At 31.5% G+C, this 21,210-nt stretch overlaps 1 protein-coding gene across 5 annotated transcripts in view; it reads left to right on the forward strand.

The window, feature by feature from the left end:
- Positions 1 to 21,210, forward strand: part of LOC143225137 (protein kinase C, brain isozyme-like) — a 143,299-nt gene that overhangs the window by 105,387 nt on the left and 16,702 nt on the right. For 4 of the 5 annotated variants that reach the window (XM_076454000.1, XM_076453998.1, XM_076454001.1 and 1 more), the window contains 7 exons: positions 4,535 to 4,626; positions 8,198 to 8,260; positions 8,499 to 8,637; positions 8,894 to 8,974; positions 15,571 to 15,678; positions 15,877 to 16,017; positions 17,306 to 18,721. In XM_076454000.1, the coding sequence (XP_076310115.1) occupies positions 4,535 to 4,626; positions 8,198 to 8,260; positions 8,499 to 8,637; positions 8,894 to 8,974; positions 15,571 to 15,678; positions 15,877 to 16,017; positions 17,306 to 17,467 (786 nt within the window). In that variant the 3' untranslated portion in view covers positions 17,468 to 18,721. Of the gene's footprint in view, positions 1 to 4,534; positions 4,627 to 8,197; positions 8,261 to 8,498; positions 8,638 to 8,893; positions 8,975 to 15,570; positions 15,679 to 15,876; positions 16,018 to 17,305; positions 18,722 to 21,210 lie in introns of those variants that run through there. The other variant, XM_076453999.1, reaches the window with a different exon arrangement.

Consider the following 21,210-nt stretch of genomic DNA (forward strand, 5'->3'; position numbering starts at 1 on the left):
TCAAACATTTTTTTACAGTAAGTATTGGTTAAATATATTCTGTTCTTTTTTCTGCCTTCATTATTCCAGAGGTTGCTATTCGAAAGAATGATTGACTGTACTTTTGGTCACATTTGCTGATGAAAAACTAGTGAAACCATATGTAATAGGTAAAAGTGAAAATCCGTGCTGTTTCAAAAATTTAAGGAAGAATCAATCTCCTGTGGAATGGAAAGCGAATAATAAAGTGTGGATGACAAATTCTATATTCGATGAATTTTTGAACAAATTAAACAAAAGAATGGAACAAGAAAATAGGAATATTCTACTTTTCATACATAGTGCAACTTGTCTCCTAAAAGTTCAACTTTTAAATGTTAATTTAGTCTTTCTACCTTCATGTACATCAGTTCTACAGCCACTAGATAATGAAATTATACAGTGTATAAAACTGAAATACAGAAACTTGATGTTTCAGCACATTATTGCAAACATGGACGACTGTAAGACAGCATCTGAAATGACCGTGAAAACTGACGTGTTAGATGCAATTGGATTTTTAAGTTATTCAATCAAATGCGTAAAAGATGAATTAATAATAAAGTGCTTTCGAAACTAGATTGATTTTTGATAATGGCGAAGATTGTGGAGAAGTTGTTTGTTATGACGATTCTAGAGAAATCCAAACTCTGATTGAGAAGATTGGTGCAGATGATTATGTGATTGCGGAAAGTTTCGTCAACGTTGACAAGAATGTTTTAACAAAAACTGATTTAAAATCTATAATAGAATCGCAAGATGGTAACAGTGTGAGAGATTCAGAAGATGGACAAAATAGAAAAGGTAGTGAGGAAATAAAAATTCCTACTTCATCGCAAATGTTAAGTTATATTTAGTTATCACCATTAGATTCCATCTAGGAACATAGGGCCGCAATCGCTTGCGGATTCTTCAACAAGTATTTAAATAAGTAGGTTGTTAGCCCACTGCACCGAGTCGTCCCTAATTTAGCAGTGTAAGACTAGAGGGAAGGCAGCTAGTCATCACCACCCACCGCCAAGTCTTGGGCTACTCTTTTACCAACGAATAGTGGGATTGATCGTGACATTATAACGCCCACACGGCTGGGAGGGCGAGCATGTTTGGCGCGATGCGGGCACGAACCCGCGACCCTCGGATTACGAGTCGCACACCTTAACACGCTAGGCCATGCCAGGCCCGTTAAGTTATATTAACGCTATCAAATTGCACGCAAAACTGAAGGAGGAAAATTAACTTCATGAAAAGGCCGTATAATTGGCGTTCTCTTTTAACCACATGAGAAAGCCCATTAAAAAAACGAAACAGTTGATATTGGACACTTTCTTCAAATAAATTTGATTAAGATTTTCTGTACTTATGTATACTTTAAATGTCTATTTTTGTTATTATGCTAATATATTTAGCATAAACAGTATAATAACTTTACCTTGAGTCAAGTATAAAGTTTCGGTTAAAAGTTATATATAATTAAGGAAATGCATGTTCACTGTCTAAGCCAGAAAACCTGCTTAAGCCGGAAATTCTACTCGGTACCTTGCGATTCAGCCTCAGACAGGTTTCAGTTTGATAAATCTCTGTGTAACATGTCACCTGTGGCGCCACCTATTTTTATGCGGCAATACACCTTTTTATTTGCATGTATTTTAATAAAACATTTATTTGTTAATAACGACATTATCATTACTCTACCTAATTCTAAATATTTAGATAAGAATGATAAAAGTTACAGTTCAACAACGTAATTTAGTTTATTCTGAAGCAGTTGCTGTTCAAGTAAGAAATGATATAAATATTTTCTTAACCATTTCTTCGTCTGTCATACTCTACTGAGCGAAACATCTAGTAGGCAATCGATATAGCAGATATACTGTGGTTGATATACAGGGTGTTCCAAAATATGTATACACACTTTGAATGATTATAAATACAATGTTTATTAAGATATACTTAGGTTTTATAATCCAGGTTTAAGAAGATAAGTGTAGAATCTTTTGACTTATCGCAGGTGTTGGAACTGATGAACGTTGTGATCCAGACACTGCTGATAACGCAAACAGATGCAATTGCAAGCTTCACGAATCATTTCATTTGGTATTTGTGTGCATTATAGTTCAATTGCTGCTCTCAGAACATTGATTGTTACAGGTTTTGTGTTATAAACTTTATCTTTGACGTATCCCCATAAAAAAAAGTCCAGAAGTGTGAGATCTGGTGAACGTGGGGGAAATTCAGTGCTACCTCTTCGCTCAATCCATCTGTTCGGCAAATTTTCGTCAAAATGGTAGTGTGGCGGTGCTTTACCTTGCTGGAAATAAAAGTTCTCATCTCCAAATTGCTCTCCAATGTATGGCACGACAGATTATTGCAGCAAGTTTAGATAAACGACAACAGTGATTGTGTTTTCGAAAAGCAATGGTCCAATTACGCCTAACGCTGATAACCCACACCAAACTGTAACCACTGTTAAGTTTACGTGATGTTCAACCATAACATGCGGGTTCTGAGGTGCCCAGTAGGTGCAACTGTAGCGATTAACTGAGCCATTTAAATCAAATGTGGCCTCATCGCTACAGACAATCTTATTTGGAAACTGTGCATCCTCTGCATATTTTGCCAGGTACCACTCACAAAATTCAATTCTCCAACCAGGATCATCTTCATTGAGGGCATGGACTAATGCTGGAATAAAACTTTTACAATGAACGCGCTTCAACATGCGATGGACGCTCGATTTTGGGATTCCTGTCTCACGGGATGTTTGCCGAACAGATTTTCTTGGAGATCGGTGGATACTTTCTAACAGCTCTGCTTCCCGTGTGGGACTGGTGGGAGGCCGCGGTCTCACAGAACGCTCTTTATGGACATCTTGAACAGTTCCATTTGTTTCAAACTTATCTCTAATGCGAGTAATGGTGAGTCGCTTTGGTGGATCTGTTTGAAACTCCCTTCTAAACCGTCTTTACACTTCAGCTACGTGCTCGCACTTCCAGTAGCACTTTAAGATAAATTTCCTTTTTTCAAAGCTTAGTATTGCTTTTGCCATTACTTCATATCAGTTGCACAAAAAAGAAAGTTCGAGTGAGTTATAATCATTCAAAGTGTATATACATTTTTGGGACGCCCTGTATTGTTATACACTCATCTTTACTTTCAATAATAAGTTTATATATAAACTACTGTCCGTATGATTTACTAACACTATTTATATTAATATGAAAAATCGTTCATTGTTTACTTCTATAAACCGTACGCCTACTACACAGAAAAGTAGTTTATATTTAATTTCTTACGTCAGTAACACATATCTTTATATATATATTAATACATCTATCCTGGTGGAGCACTACACTGAGTGATATTATTACATAATGACATAACGTTTAGGGACAACAAGGGATCTGTTGGTCCATCTTAGCTATCCCATGCTCTAAGCCAAACTAAAACAATTAAATATAAAATTACAGCCAGACCTTATCATTCATTATCTATGAAGCTTTCTTTGTAATGTCTTCGTGTGAGAACAAGTCGTGGGTATTCACAACTGTACTTACATGTAATAAGATTTGATTATCTAATAATTAAAATATTATAAAAATATAATTTTAGGTTGTATATAAGTGAAATGTTTTATCAAAAAATAATTTAATGTCGATAAACTGTCCGTCAAAGTTTAGTTAGACGATAAAGGAACACATTCCACGTTTGATATGACACTGAGTAATTAAAGATTTTTGAATAATGTGAATCGTGATTTTAACTGAAAAATTTTCTAACTTACAACATTTTTAAATTGTTTTACAGTTTTATCGCTAAAGTAAGTGACGTGGACATTGTGAAAATAAGTGAAAAACGGGCTTAGAAAATAATTATTTTTAATATTTCCCTGTTTCTTGTGTTTTACAGTTTATCCCAAACTTTTCCTATGCTATAAAAACAGTGGGATTAAAAGTACAATTTACATTTTCACAGGGATAAAATATAGATCAACTCATATCCAAAAAAAGTATATGGATAATTATACTTTAGGAAATGTGTATATAATCTAATGTAAGAATCGCAAAAGTTGTTATGCTGGAGAAACACAGTTTTCTACTCATATTCGGGAAAACAACAAAACAAAACCATCTCGTGTTTTTGAGCGCGTGACTAGTAACAATCATTCTTGTTATTGTTCTAAGGTAAAAATCCTCAACAGAGAAAATAACATTAACAGACAAAATATGAAAGAAGCTCTGTTAATAGAAAAATAAATTTAATTGCTCTCTTTACTTGTATACAGAACAAATTTCAATGTTTAGGTTCAGTCCTTAAAGTTATGTTTCTATGTTTAACAGTTTATTTATAAAATATCAGATTTGCTGAATTACACATTTTTCAGTTTAGTGTTGATGTAGATATTCACGTATATTTCTTCTTTTACACTAAATACCTCAGTTCTTGTGTTTCACCTGTTGATGCTAGGTAAACCTTTAGTGGATCTTAGAATTTATATAACGATTTTTCTACCTTGCAGGACAGACTGTATTTTGTTATGGAGTATGTGAGTGGCGGTGATCTCATGTTCCAAATACAGCACAATGGAAAGTTTAAAGAACCTGTTGCAGTGTAAGCGTTCACATTTTATGACTATGTGAGTTTTGTTATATGCTACAGAGTTGCACATTACATGATTGAAGTAGGACAATTAGCAACATTGTCTATAGATTCCAACGTCTATGGTAGGAAGTTAGACGTATGGTACTTGTTCCTTACGTTTTAATTAAATTCAAAAGAAAACAACATTATTTAAGTGACTACGTATTTTAAAATTCGTTTAACCTAATATTGTTCATCGTGATCATACTTTTCGACCAAAATAGTTAATAATGGAATATTTATAGTGTAAATTTATATACCATATTTTAGGAATATGGCGGTAGTTCTGGTATTTAATTTTCACAGGATCTAAAACTGTTTTACTGTTTCTTTGACTCAACTACGATGTACGTAAAGCAATATTTACAAAGAGTTTTAGGCTAAAAGCGAAAAATGTCATAGATTTTTGTTGTTGTTTTCTTGCATGCTAAGAGTTCCTACGTTATTCAAATCATTAATTTTTACAAAATTACCAAATTACTAATTTAGGGATTTTAGTTACCAACTGGAGATTACACAGTAATTTCAGAATAACTAATATAGAGATTTTAGTTACCAGGTGGAAATTACAAAGTGATTTCAGAATTCGCTCTTATGTGTTTACAGCAAAATTCTTTTAGGATAATGATTAAATTTTCAATAAAATTACGTCTGCCAGATTAAATCAACAATGGCAATCAAAATGGAATTGTCTGTCAATGGAATAAAATATGGCCACTAAATGCTTGTCACTAAGAGAAAAGATGATTGGATATCTTGCAAAATTCCAGCACACATCAGACTATGATCATTTAAATAATTCGTAATATTTGCCAGGATGTAACAATTCTAAACAATAACATGTAAAGAACCTTATATAAATAGCGTTTGGCAGCTCACAGCCACTCAGAGAACATCGTGTCTCAGATAAAACCTAACAATCACGTGATCAGTGATGTCAAGAAAACCTACTTGTAGAGAAAAGTATATATGTAAAAACGGCTCGTTTGGGTTGAGAAAATATTTTACGTAGAGGAGCGAACAATTTTACATATATATTTTTTCTAACAATCACGAAGTTAATTATACTAAGAATGCAAAATTTAGTTACAGACAGACATCATTTTGCTTTACACAAAATACAACAAAGAAACAGCAAATTATAGACACTGAATTACTGAAAATGTGTAACATAGACTGATGAACTACATTACATTACTTTTCTTACTGATAAAAGTAAGTATGTGTCAAAAAGCAAAAACATCATTAGATACTGCCTGAATAAGAATGATATACAGGTGGTGCAATGGTGTTGTGAACGTTTTCTTAGTAGAACATGGGTCTTTTTCTTCATTGAAATTAATGAATAGTTTATTGAGCTTTATTAACTGCCACAATTCTTCTTCATGAACAGAGGCTATTCCAAGAAAAAAAAAGTTTCATAAAGGAGGAGATTCGAATTGTTTCAGATATTCACACTAAGTCTTACAAGGGATATATCTCTTCATTAGCTGTTCATAATGTTGAACTGATAGACCAGAGAAAAGGCACGAACACCCATTACTAACTCTTAGGTTACTCTAATCGAGAGTAAGATATGACCATGATGATCATATTGTCAAATGTAGAATAAATTTTAGTTAGTTAGTTAGTTAGTTATCACCATTAGATTCCATCTAGGATGATAGGGCCGCAATCGCTTGCGGATTTAAGTATTTAAGTGAGTAGGTTGTTAGCCCACTGCACAGAGCCGTCCCTAATTTAGTGGTGTAAGACTAGAAGGAAGGCAGCTACTCATCACCACCCACCGCCAACTCTTGGGCTACTCTTGTACCAACGAATAGTGGGATTGACCGTCACAGTATAACGCCCCCACGGCTGGGAGGGCGAGCATGTTTGGCGCGACACGGGCGCGAACCCGCGACCGTCGGATTACGAGTCGCACGCCTTACGCGCTTGGCCATGCATGGCCCAGAATAAATTTTAGTGCAACGGAATGAAAGCTATGAACATTTGAATTCATAATCCAGTACCGTAAATATAAGGCCTTGCATTGCCCCGTATATGTAAGAAGAAAGCTGAGAACTTTTTCTTTAAATATATAGAGTGTTGTATTTAAAAATCTTCAGATCTATACTAGAAAACGTATTGTTAAGAAGGCACATCATGTTTTATCTCAATTTGTTCAAGATATTTCTTATTTAAAATATTCTACTCAAGATTATTCCAACGAAATCCCAATGACTAGCTTCATTATTTCAATATTTTGAAATATTAAACTTCAAAGAACAAACAAAATGTTTTACCTCTACGTTTACTGTAACAGCATTTGGCTGGGAATTAGAAAGTATAATATTACAACCTCTCAGGTGTTCCAGTGAAATGTCTTGTTAAACGGAGTATAAATATCACTTCTGATGTTGTATCGTTGATATTGTATAGCACTGAGTGGCACCTAAGCTGTATCATAAAGTAATATAGATTCATCAGCCTCGGGATAGTTGTAACAAGAATGTATGGTTATGTAATTGTTTTTCCTTACAACTTATAGAAGGCCGTTTTTAATATGAACGATGTTTGGTGCACTTGTATAAAAATATGTTGACATTAAGGTAATTAAGAGTTATTAATAAGAATATTTATTACTGAAAGAAAAGAATAATATATAATAATGTGTCAGTTATACAATAAATTAATTTTTGAATTAGATGTAAATCAGATTGATTTAAGTTAAGAAGTAGATTGAAAATTAACTATGTAGCAGAAAGCAAAGAGTGGTAAGAGGATGTTTTTCTGTTTGAGATAATGCGATTAGGTTATCACTTCATTGATATGTTTGAAAATCGTTGTTGTTCAAAAAGTATGCTACTTATTTCTATAGGATATTGAAATTGTAGAAGAAGACAATTCCTTTGATTAGTTTCTATTATGCGAACATACATTAACAGCCTTAATGAATTGGCCAAAACTTGGGAAGTAAATAGGTACAGATTTGAATACGGAATGTGAAGACTTAAAAAAACACATAGCTTTGGTTAAAGGATCATTGGTGGTGTGGAAAAAACGATAGAGTTAGGAATTATTTTGTATTAAAACCACAAATATTTCTCTACAGAGCATTCAGCCACAGTGAAAGTGCAGCTAGATTGTTTTAGCACAATCTACGGGAATTGTTAGTTTACGAATGAGATTGTTTTTGTGTTAAACTCATGAGGCATTAGAGCCGCAGACTGACAGTTTATAAAACATTAAGAATGTAAACATGCTGGAAAAAAGTCAAATATGAGCTCATAATATCAAACGATTCTACAAGTCTGTACTCTTAACTTAAACCTCATTTTGTTACAGAACAAATCTGTAAGTATTTTATAGAGTTTAAAAATACTACTCTTAAGGTTATTTTTTTATTATTTCCAGAGTTTGTCTTGGTTCATAGAAAAGTAACAATAAAACATGTTTTTCGTAAAATGGACATAAACAGTATTTGTCTCTCTTGTTGTTTTTCGTATTTTTATTTATTTTTTTGACAAATTACTTCTCGTAACGTGTTTTTTTTGTCCAGATTCTATGCAGCAGAAATTGCCGTAGGATTATTCTTTCTTCACAGTCGAGGGATTGTGTACAGGTACCAGTTATATTGGACTTAATCTGTAGCATATCACAATTATTAAATCATACCCTTGTATGGAGTCTAAATTTTGTTATTGTTGTATATCTCAAACTTAATCAAGGCTTTCATCATCTTAATCATGCTCGTATAAGTTGATTTCAAGTTTAAAACATTTTGATATTGTTTTCAAAGCATGAACGAAAATCGCATACTTGTAGGGATTGTAATCATTGTAATATTGGCTTTTTTTCAGAGACTTAAAACTAGATAACATTTTACTCGATCAAGACGGACACATAAAGATAGCAGATTTTGGGATGTGCAAAGAAGGAGTCATGGGAGACAAAACCACCAAGACATTTTGTGGAACACCAGACTACATTGCACCTGAGGTTCAATTAAATATATCTGCTTATCAGAGTACAGTTATTGAAAATATTTTATAGTAAATTTCACATTATTTTCTAAATGACTAATAACAAATATGTTTTTTTCATCCTGCAAAATAATTTAAATTCTTGTGAATTCAATATTTAAGGTTTTTGTATAATGAGTTGAACAATTCAAGTTACCTAATTAATATCAAAGCGAGATTTCTTATATTATCATTTCTTATAAACTCATATTATTTTTACTACTTTTCTTTAGATTATCTTGTACCAACCATATGGAAAATCTGTAGACTGGTGGGCCTACGGTGTTCTCTTATACGAAATGCTAGTTGGACAGGTAAATTCTATTAATCTTGTTTTCGTAAGTAATTGTTTCTGATCTCTGTTGTAAAGATAAATAGCTTATACAGTGTATAAAATATATTTTACTTTTTAGCTTTGTGTCATTTATTTGTTACAAGTCGTGAGTGAATAATGGAAGATTGTCCAGAAGTTAAAAGAAAAGGGTTTATTGTTCATCAACCCGGTATTAATACTATTGAAATGTATATCTTTCGTATTGAATTATGATACATTAATTGTCACAATTCATATTGATTAAAATAGGTAAAGGGTCAATATTTTATACTACATAATAATGAAGTAAAGTTTATGCCGTGCGTTTACTCATAGTGATTTCCATTGTTTTTTTCTGAATTAACTGAATTAAAATTATTGGCAATTAATATCGATTCAACTTCTGAAATTTATTCATAAAATTAATATTATTGAGTGAAGATATATTTCAAGTTTGAATTACAGCTATAATCGCTACTTATCACAACATTTTACGTGAAAAGTATTAATCTATCAAAACGATCATAACTAGTTTTATCCTTAATATAGAATTATCAGTAAGGTTACTCAAATGAGATATAACGGAAAAATCACATTTTTTATTGACATGACATTTCTACAACAATGTCTATGATGTATAAATAAACACTAGAGAATGTTTAGGCAGTATAAGACATCACGATATAGTTAGTCATTGACTGATAAAAACAAGTTTATAAATAGTAATATATTTATATCATGTACTTCAAGAGATTAATAAAACATATTAAAATTTGTCTGTAATAGACAATAAGTTGACGGAAAATAACTCAATAAATACAGCAATCCAGTTTCGAATACAATAAGAATTGACAAAAGAGCACGAGACAACGAGATATGCGATAGGAAGCTACAGTTGTTTCCAACTGATTAGTCTACGTCATAGTGAAATAAATGTCATTCACTTGCTTTATTAAATATACATTATGACACCATTTATACAGAGGTGTAGAAAGGTCAGAATTTATTTACACGTATGCTCTGATAGTGATAGGATTAAATTACATTACTTTATGATTGTGTTTTTCTAACCTTGTACATAAATAAGGCAGGTGGCAAAAGTATTAACATATTCACACATTCCTTAATATAATTCTTGTATTTTGATATAATTTTTTTCTGTTATTTTTTAACGATTCCTATTCCCCTTTTAAATTAACTATTTTTAATTATCTTGTGTATGTGTGCGTATATAGATATGAAGTCTTGATTGTGAATTATCGGCTCTCAAACTGATTTGAATTCCCAAAGCTGGTACTTATTGTTTTAGAAACATTGAGTTCTTTTTAGAAGTAATGATTCATTTCAAGATAGTTACCTTGTTCTGAATCTCACTACACCACCCACATGGTACAAATCGATTAAATTCCTTTGACTTATGTACCCAAACACTGATTTAGTTTAAACCTAATAATAAAATAAGTGTAGCATATGCATAATTAATTGACTAAAGAAATTTGTGTAATATAAACAGCTTCTACATAGTCCTTAAGTTCCCTAACAAATTTATCAGCAGCGTCTTTGTTAGAATTGCACCCTCCCCATCTCTCACCACACTATATATGTCACTTTTCTTCCTAAATTTTTCAAACCACCCCCTACTAGCCTTAAAGGCATCACTGGTATCAGTACTTGTTCCAGGGGTGTTTTTCAGGAGGTCAGCATGCAACTGCTTTCTTTTCTCACAAATGATGATTTCAGAAATGCTATCACCAGCTCATTGTTTTTCATTTACCCAAATCAACAACAGTTTTTCTACCTCTTCTATTGTTTGTGATCTTTGTTTTGTAAGCACTGTCACTCCTTTTGCAACATCAGCTCCTTTGATGACCTCTTTATTTTTCAGTATGGTGCAGACTGTAGACTTCGCCATACCAAACTGTGTAGCAAGGTCAGACACGCGAACGCCACTCTTATACTTCGCTATTGTGGCTCTAACAACTTTTATTTTTGGTTTGCTGCTTTCATTTTCCTTCTTTGACCCCATGGTGGTTTATTTAATCAGAATGTTTAGAAAATCAAAAAACAAAACAAAAAGGAAAACGAGAAAGTTTACAGCAAATTTTAGCGGGGGTGTGGACTGAGTGACAGATGCGGGTAAAATGTTTTAGGCAAGCTTGGCGTGGGCCGAAAATGGTCAAAGGGTCGTTTGGCTCATCAGTAGGGTTATTTCGGGGTTCGGGCCACGACAGCTTGGTTCGGGAACCGAGTTTATGTACGACAACCAAGACATTTTGTTCTCAAACAATATGTTCGAAAACCGAATTGTTCGAGAAGGGAGTCGTTCGAGAACCGAGGTACCACTGTATTTGAGTTTGTAACAAATGAAAATTAAGCAATGTTTACACTCAACCAAAAAAACAGACTGTTTGTAAAAACATAGCAATAATGAAAGACTTAATTGAATAACCAAATTGATGGTAGAGCGAAATTACAAATTTGTTAAAATAATTAAGTACAAGTTCCAATAGTTATACGAGAGAACAAAAGAAGGAAAGAACATTAAGTATATTAGTTTGTCTGATTTTTTTTTATATAGAACACATGTAGCCTAGTAATAAAGTTATGACAGAAAAGCACCAAACAGTAACGCCCAGAATCTTAAAAAACATATGTATAACTAACTATCTCTATATCTAGTTCATTAACTAAACATTAAAGTGAGTTTTTAAATACATGTATAGATTATTAAAAAGAGTATCCTGGATCAAATAGTCCCTCTGTAAATAAACTGCTCCACTATAGCGTTACCCTCATGTATCAGTACCATTGCTTCTAATTACGACTATAAATATTATAGGCCACTTATCACTGAATTATTCCTGAAACTTATACATTATCCTCTGTTCTAGTTATCTGGCTGGATAATGGCTCAAATCGATAAGCTAAAACCATAGATGAAACTTTTATATAACACTTTGTTAGCATGCTTGAGATTCTTTAGTCTTTATTAACAGATAAACTTAAATTACAGCAAATCATCTCAAAACTATACAAATTGTGAATAAAACTTGAAAAGTAGCATATATATATATTTTCAAAGAAGCTTTGCAAAAAAGCATAACTCATCTCAGGTCTTACCAAAAACCTCAACTATCTCTTATTTGAATATGACAAACATTACATCATTGCACAACTATATGTTTCAAATGCACTGAAATGTTTCTAAATATCTACACTTTTGCATATATTTTTATTTGGAGATTCATATAAATGCAAGACTTATTACGGATAGTTTCCCAATAAGCCACCACAATAAATGTAAACATAGCAGCCATCGAAAATCACTTTTGTACAAACTCACGCTTTTAATTTACATAAACATGTCATCGTAAAACCACAAGCCACATTTATCTGATTAGGGAATTTGATTACAACATTTAATTAAGTGTATAAAGCTTTATAGTTTCAACAGAATATAGGTTAATGTATAAAACACTTTATAATACAAATAACCTTGTGAGTCCAACTTATATATTTCATAATGTGGTAGTAATATTTCTGAGACATCTTTCTTACATTACCAAAAACATTTTTGTAACATGTTGAAGTAGCCATATACAAAAGTCTTGCAACAAACAGTTATTTCAGTTATGTAGTATATGCACTAAGGTTAACACTTATCAAATGTGCACCACAATGTGAAACATCATCCATCATCACTGTAAACTTTAAACAAATGCAAATAGAAGAAATAACAATTACATTGTAGGTTCTAAGAAGCATACAACCATTATTGTAATCTGTACTATAAAAATTACGTGATTCATCCGAATGTAAAGTATAACTCAACCATCATGGACATTTGAAACGTTAATCTTAATTGCTATTTCTAGCATATAAATGCAACACAGTGCAAGATAATTAAGCAATTTAGCATTTACTTAGATCTCTGCATGATTTCTTACAAAAATACTGTCAGCTAATTCCTGGACTTGAGAACTTCTACTATGGATATTCACACATTTGTCCAGCTTTGGTCTGGTTGCTCCTACATCCTTTCTCGTGAAGTCATTATATGCTGTTTAGACACTAGTGATTATCTTCATATATTACGATAATGGTAAATAGTTATTTTAATATGATGTTCAAGAGTATCCTCCGTAAAAATAATGTTTGTTTTGTTTTGGCAAAGAGTGCTGTTGGGTCTGGCTCATATAACTAATTGGGCAAGTGCAGTTGCACATTATCGCAATGAACCATTCTATCAATGCATGATCCTTCCACATGATTTACTGTGGTGTTTCTGAAATGTTAACACTTTTCACTTTACGGTATGCTTTCTATGTCTCAGATATGTTTTTTCTTTATTTATTTAGACAAAACCTAACACAGTATTACCACACAAGAATATATGAAAGAAGATAATAACCTCTCATGTTATTGTAAAATTGTCAATGCTATGTGCATAGATGTATTAGACATTCTTGCAACTTTAAAGGTGATCCATAATTTCTGGATATCTAACTTGTACATAAGAACAATTTCCAAAACTACAACATGAATATTAACTATGAAAGATACATGTATGGTGAAATATATTATCAGTTTATTTCTGAAGTCATTCACTAAAGTATTGTTGTTATTTAGTGGTCTTAGATAACATATCATGTACAAATTTCAAATAAATAATCACATAAGTGAACCTTCAAAAATAAAGATAAATAATAATAATTGGTTCCGTTTTGTTTATTATTTTACTGTTGTCCACTTGGTTTTCGAATATAGTAACAAACTAGTAACATAAACAGCGTTTGTTGTTGTTGTTGTTCGTTTTTGCTTTTCTTGTAACATAAAATTGACTCATGTATTTATCAAAGTGCTAAAACCAAACTCACTTGTCAAGACATATGTTTAAGCTTTTATATGATGCCTCTATGAAGATTAAAATCATATAATTATTGTGGTTTTCGATAGTAATTCAATTTTATTTTTAGATGACGTGTGTTTGAAAAGTATTGTTGATTAGTGGTAGTTCTGGATGGAGGTTATACTTGAATCCGACATAGCAACTGTTAGGAGAAGATCTGTGATTGATTTGAAATTCAAATTAATCTCTATATGAAATTATACGTCTACGACAGACTTGAAATATTTACACGACACTTCTATATGCATTTAGTTTGAGTAATTCTGGTTTTCGATGGCGGCCATATTGAAACCTAATATGGTGGTTGTTTAAGGCATGATATTTAATGTATCTAGCGTTTCTAGAAATCTCCATTTGAAAATCTACATTTATAACATGTTTCATGCTTTGTTTTCAATTTTAGCAATTTTGAGTGATTATTTGCTAGACTAATAATAACGTTTTGATTAAAACTGATGAAAGAAAATTTTAAACTATTAGGAATTAATAAAACTGAAACTACATATTATAATCCAACAACTAATGAATAAATAGAAGGATCTAATAGAATCCCATCTGTCATGTTTCTACAACATTGTGATAAGAATAAATTTATGAAATGTGCAATTACTATTTATGCTATTCTTTTTTAGAAGCATAACAAATTAGTTCGCCCTACTACTTTTTGGAACCAACGTATCACGTTCTTTGTGTGTTTGACTTTCAAACAGAAATAAATCTCATAGGTTAGGACTGGCTTGTTGGCTCTCAAAAAGCTTTAAAGCCCGCAGTTTAAGACAGTCCCATTGTTCACAAGCTATCAAACATAAATAAAACCTATAGGCTAAGAATGGCTCATTGGTTACAGCTATAGAGTTTGTGGGGTAAGACAAACTTGTTGTTCATAATGATAATTTACAAACATATATAAAGTCCGCAGTTTGTGAGAGACATGTTGAAAACAGCCATTTCCCAGACAAATGTAATGTTCGGAGGTTGAGGCAGAAAAGTCACAAGAAATCGTGAATTAAATAAATTGTTTCGAAAAGTTTCTTTTAGAAAATTAGTCCGTTCCACTTATATGTTACTAGCTATGGAGCCCTCTGTAGCACAGCGGAATATCTGCAGACGTATAATGCTAGATACCATGTTTCGATGCCCTTAATTGGCAGAGTACAGCTAGCTCATTGTGTAACTTTGTGCTTAACTATCAACAAACAAAAAACTAACTAGTTCTTGGATTAATGAACTCATCCTTCTCTGTTGCACATACCATTCATTTACTACTAATCTTTATATGCGAGAAAACTTCTTAAATTGAAACTACTGCTTTGAGAGGAAGTTGTTTGTTCAACGTAAGCTAACGTTACGTTAATTTTATTTTATTATTGCAATATGTGCAGTTGGTTTTAGATATTTTAAGACTGGTTCCATTGCTAATTAATGTTTTATACCTTTTCCAATTAATTTTTATAAATATAATTTTTGCTTCTTCCACGTGACTGGTTTGCTATGTCTCAGTAATTGTATATATTCAAAATTCAACTAATATTGAAACACTGCAGTGTATATTTACACTGCTATATCCTAAAAGCAAGCTAAATATACACATTTTTGTACATGTCAAAAGATTTAAGTTTAATAACTTCTTTATTTAAAATTAAAAATCATTATGATAAAAATCTTTTTTTATTATTTCATTTTGGTAGCCACCTTTTGATGGAGAAGATGAGGAAGAGTTATTTGCTTCCATCACTGACCATAACGTTTCTTATCCAAAATTTCTTTCCAAGGAAGCTAAGGAAGCATGTAAAGGGGTATGTTTTCTTCTTTTTTGAAATAATAAATTGTATTTGTTAAAGTTTAATCAAATGCTAGAGCCACTGTGAAAATATTTTATTAATTATCATCTTTATTTCTGGGATAATGAGATGGTACTGATACGATAAATAAGCTCTATCTTGTACAAAGATCTTCATGTTTTAAGTTGTTTCACGTGTTTCTTCCTTATTTAGTTTTTAATGAAGAGTCCTTCAAAGCGTCTTGGTTGTAGTAGTACAGGTGAGGAAGACGTCAGGAGTCATCCTTTCTTTAGAAGAATAGACTGGGACAAGATTGAAAACAAGGAGGTGCAACCTCCCTTTAAGCCAAAAATTGTAAGTACAATGATAAATATGATATTTTTTTTAATTTTCTATTCAGTGCAGAATAGGAAGAGGCAGGAAAGGGATATGCTGACGTATCTGGGCAGCTTTGTTATGGAATGTTATCTGCGAATGTAAATTAAAGGTTTAAAAATATAGTGCAACTAATTCATATTGAACAACCTACTTTCATTTATCTTTTTCTTTCTGAAATAATCAATTTTTTCTTCATTCAGTCTATTTCGCACTATACTTATGTGGTGATGTATTTCTCTTCATTTAGTCTGTTTCATATTGTTCTGGCCCGACATTGCCAGGTGGTTAGGGCGTTAGAGTAGTAATCTGAGGGTTATGGGTTCAAATCCCCGTCCACCAAACATGTAGTCCTTTCAGCCATGGGATATTTAGTATCTATCGCTCAATTCCACAAGAGTTGTGTAGTACAAGAGTTGATGATGACTAGTAGCTTTCGTTCTAGTGTCTTTCACTGCTAAATAAGGAACTGCTGGCGAAGATAGAAGTCGTGTAGCTCTGCCCGAAATACAAAAACAAACATATTATATTTTACTCATGTAATGATGGATACGTTTTGTGAATGAGGCATATATTAATAATTTTAATTCATTCGATTTAAGTTATATAGGTCTAAAAATGTACCGGTATATATATATATATATATATATATATATCAGTTTGTTATAACTTAAAAATACAAGCCGAAACAAAAACAAATAAAACAAAAAACGCTGCACCAGTTGAAAATATTCCAGGTTACAAATGTAATTAGTCAGAGGTTTGGATTTGCTGTTTTAACGCAGTCCTTCCTTGTGACTTTGTTTACTTTATTAAAAATGTATTAATTTTCATACACTGGGATGTGATAAAGGAAAAATTATCTATGAAATTCTATATTCACTCCACATTTCTCATTAATAATAACAAAGAACATTTCAATAATCATATATTTTGCTTATTTCAAAAAAATAAAAAAGTTATTTTTAGGCAAAAATTTTCTGAGCCAGTTTATCTTTTCGGACACTTAAAAATTCTCATTATTGAATCAATTTTGTTCTAATATGTTTTGAGTTGTGTGTTTTGTACAACAACTAAAATTCATGTTTTTTGCTTGAATAGCTGCATGTAGTACTTTTCCACGTTTCTTTAATGCTTTGTATTTTCGTTTCTAACAGCAAACATTTAAGTTACTGCATGTATTATATAAGGTAAGTTCTTTATACATATAATTGTTGTAATTATGGTTTGGTTAGGTTTACTTCCTTTTTTTTTTGTCTTTGTACAGAAAAACCCCAAGAAAGGTGAAAATTTTGACTCAATCTTCACCAGTTCCAAAAAATTCCTGACACCCGCTGATAGCGTGGTGATCAATAACTTGACAGGCACGGAGTTTGAAGGCTTCACGTTCATCAACCCATACTTTGAACCTCTAACAGCAAATATTTAGTACACAGTTGCATGTTACTAAGTTCTCTTATTTTTGTTTAGTTTTGCATTAACCCACTACTGCTAAATATAACACCATTCCAAAATGTCTGGTGTTTGTATTACTGTATATGGAATTATAATCAGGCTTTCTAGACTGCAGAATCCATGCACCTACGGATCTTTAAAACAAATAATAGACAACTATCTAGATATTTTAAGAAGTCTTGTTAGATTATTTTTACATTAAGAACTGAATTTTTATATAAACAATGGAAAACATCAGTTACTTTGAAAACAAGAAGTTCAGCTCTTAGTGTGAACTTAGTGTAAAATAATTATCAATGATTTGGTTTATTCTAAGTGTTAGGTTTTATCCTATGGATAGATCTTGCAACATGAATGAGCTAATTAATATTTTCTAGCTTTGCCTCAAGAATGACCTTCAGTAAAATTGTAAACACAAATTGAAATAATAAGTAGCTGTACAAGTTATCCACTAGAAATGAATCATATGTTTCTATATATATTTTTACTTGTTTGTGACTTTGCTAAAAACAACCAATTCACATCCTACATTCACATATATTTGCATTTTTTCCCATTGATACTATTTTCTGCTAAAATAAAAGTGGGCATAAGTAATCCTAAGGATAAAGTAATGAACTGTTTAATAAATAATATTTCATTTATTTTCAATGTCTATTCATGGGTCTTAAGCTTCTAGGTAAATTTTTGCAAAACTTGATAGCCGGTTATTTAACCAATTATCGGAAAACTTTATTTAAGATAAATGCCACCAAAGATGTTTTTGTCATCGTAGAATTAAATGTATAATTTGTTTACTTTGAAGAACATGTTTCAGGTTTTAAATGTGTGTGTGTGTGTGTGTTAATTTCTGGTTTGTTTGAATCTTACGGTATTTTCAGTCTGAAAATCTTTAAAAAGCCTTTAGCAAGCTATCAGATTTCAACAGTATATTACTTTAAGCAACTACTACAGGTAACGGATGTATGTACAGATAGTTAAAATATCAACTGGTAAATGCTTTGGTTGACCTAAAAAAATTTCAAAATTTAATTGTTCACATAAAGCTATTTTTGTTTACATTCAAAATAAATACCGCTTTGCAACATTGTATCTTGAACCATAGAAAAATAGCAGTTTTTGCTTTGAATGAAAGATATAAAAAGAACGTGAAATATGTGTTCAATTTCTCAGAAGTACGTAAAAACTTATGTAGTTTACAGTAAAAATAAACAAACAAGTGTAATCTTACCGTTTAGTGATAAGCAGCTGATGATTATTTTATGGAAAATTAAAATAATTAATTCATGTACAATCATAATTATACATTTTTATTATACAGTATGTTATTTTAGCCTACATTCTGTAAAAAGGGTTTTTAATATTATTAGTTATATTTTTTATGCGTGTGCTCAAACTTTTATGGAAACAATAGTAGAGAAAGGGTTAAAACAGTGGTGTCTTCCAAAGTTAATGTAATATTCAAAGGCAATTACGATGTGGATTGGCACTAATTTATTAGGTGAAAAGAAGCATTACAAGTAGCATTAACGCAATAAAGTACAATGAACAGCCACGCAATAGAAATAATTTCTGTTTCAAAGAAATTTTAGCGACTTATTATTAAAAGCTACAGAAAATGCAAAATCTCAGTTCTGATAATGTATAGAGTATAACAAAAACAATGCCAGTTCTAAAGTTCCAGATGAGGTACTGCCTATTAGATGCTGTTCAAATTAAACAGAAGTCTCTTTACATTACTATCAACGTAATATTGAAGTACATTGATATCAAACAAGTAATCGCGATGCAGCAGGTTTCAAGATAAGTTAAACATAATCTCTAACATATTAAGAAAAGGACAAAGAAGAAAACACAAGTGAACAAATAACCAACATATTTATTCACAATAAAATATGTCTTATTACCAATTAATGGATAGCTTTATACAACGTTTTTTTTTTTATTTTTGTTATGTTTCATATGGCTGCTAAGGCAAAGAGGAAGCTTTCTCCATGTCTTCCCAAACCAACACCGAAATAGGAATGAAAGTATGTTGAACTATTAAGTCAAAACGAACATTCCTAGTGGGACATTTCACAGTTTTTCACTTATTATATCATCGCTCATTCTTATTATATATATAAGAGTTACATATTAAATATATTAATCTATTAAATATTAAAGTCTACTACCACTTAAAATGTGTGCGATCTCACTGCAGGATGGAATAACACAACTGGAAGCAAGTATAAACCTGATTGGACAATTACTTGATGTATGTAACCTATGTTTAAGTTAGAGTAACATAAGTTTAGGACCCTCCACATCCTTTTCGCATGGACATTAACTAACTACATGCAGAAACCTCTATGAATATATACTCTTTCTTACCTATGGAAGGGCGAAGTAAGACGCAAACAGTCTATTTTGGTCATATACACGTAAAACGAAACAAGGAATTTTCCATGCAAATGTGACTAATTAAGTCACCAAAATAGCTGAACTATTTATTTCTTTACGTTCCGCTCTAAACCTAATGCATCCATGTTTCTATGCATTATCACTCTCCGTATCGATCCTTTCTTTCCTAATATGATTGAGTTGTTGTGCTTGTTGTGCTTGTTTTGACTTCAAATTTGTTGTAAGACTTTAATCAGTTAAAAAATATACAGATATTAGAATTACGAAATCCCTTCCATTCAGTAATGGGGAGTTGACTATAAATTTGCTCGTAAAGTCATGTAGCAAACATATTTTATTTTAATATTTAATAAAATAAGAAGTAGATAAGACCTTTAAATGAGGTTTATTGCATTTTCAATTCCAATTTCAAGATGCACAAACGCGGCTCAGATAACCGTTCATAAAAAAAATATATCAAAGCTATAAAGATTTTTTTTTTTTTTGGCTATGTGGGGTGCTTTGTTTGTTTGATAAAATTGTCAATGATGTTATCCAACATGAAATTTGAAAAATCCCTAAAATAAAAAATAAATTAAGTTAGGGATATTTTGATAACAGATTTTAAACAACTCAGTTTCCAACATTCTATTCACGTATTTTTAATGCTCAATTGCAAGGTTTAGTTCGATGTGCTTACGAACATACATTTGGATAGTTTTATGTGCGTATGTTTACAATATGTAACACACTGAACTAGAATACAGATTAAACTTCAAAGTTAAATCTTTCAGGCTGCATAATATTACACTTTAAATTTGAATAAACTTTTTTTTATTAAATGCTAAAAGTCCAAATTGAAGACTTCTTTAAGATAATTATTTATTTTCATGTAACGTGTGTTTTATATGTTATTTTTAATGGAAAACAACTATTTCGATGTTTAAGGTATGAAATGATTAAAATTTAGGTTAAGCTTTTCTGAGTTACTTCAAAAATAATACTTCAATGCAATCTTAATGTCTTGATCACATCACAATTTTGAATGGTAGACGAAAATTTGCTTGTTGATTTGACGTGTGTGTATTTTTGATTGAATTTTTGATGCGCATCTATTCATAACAAATTTGAGGTCGTAGTTTAAACAAGGGGAAGTTCTTTAAAATCCTTTATATTATTTTCTTCCAAATTTTATCATAATACTGCTTTTATATTTTCTGATCGTGTCTTCTACTTTCTAGAAAAGGAATCTTAATATATGTTCTAAAAGTTATTAATAATCTCGCGTGACTAGTACAGAGAAGTAGAGTTCCAGTGACTCATGCTAAAACAAAA

This window comes from Tachypleus tridentatus, chromosome 9, assembly GCF_004210375.1.
Source record: "Tachypleus tridentatus isolate NWPU-2018 chromosome 9, ASM421037v1, whole genome shotgun sequence".
NCBI lineage: Eukaryota > Metazoa > Arthropoda > Merostomata > Xiphosura > Limulidae > Tachypleus > Tachypleus tridentatus.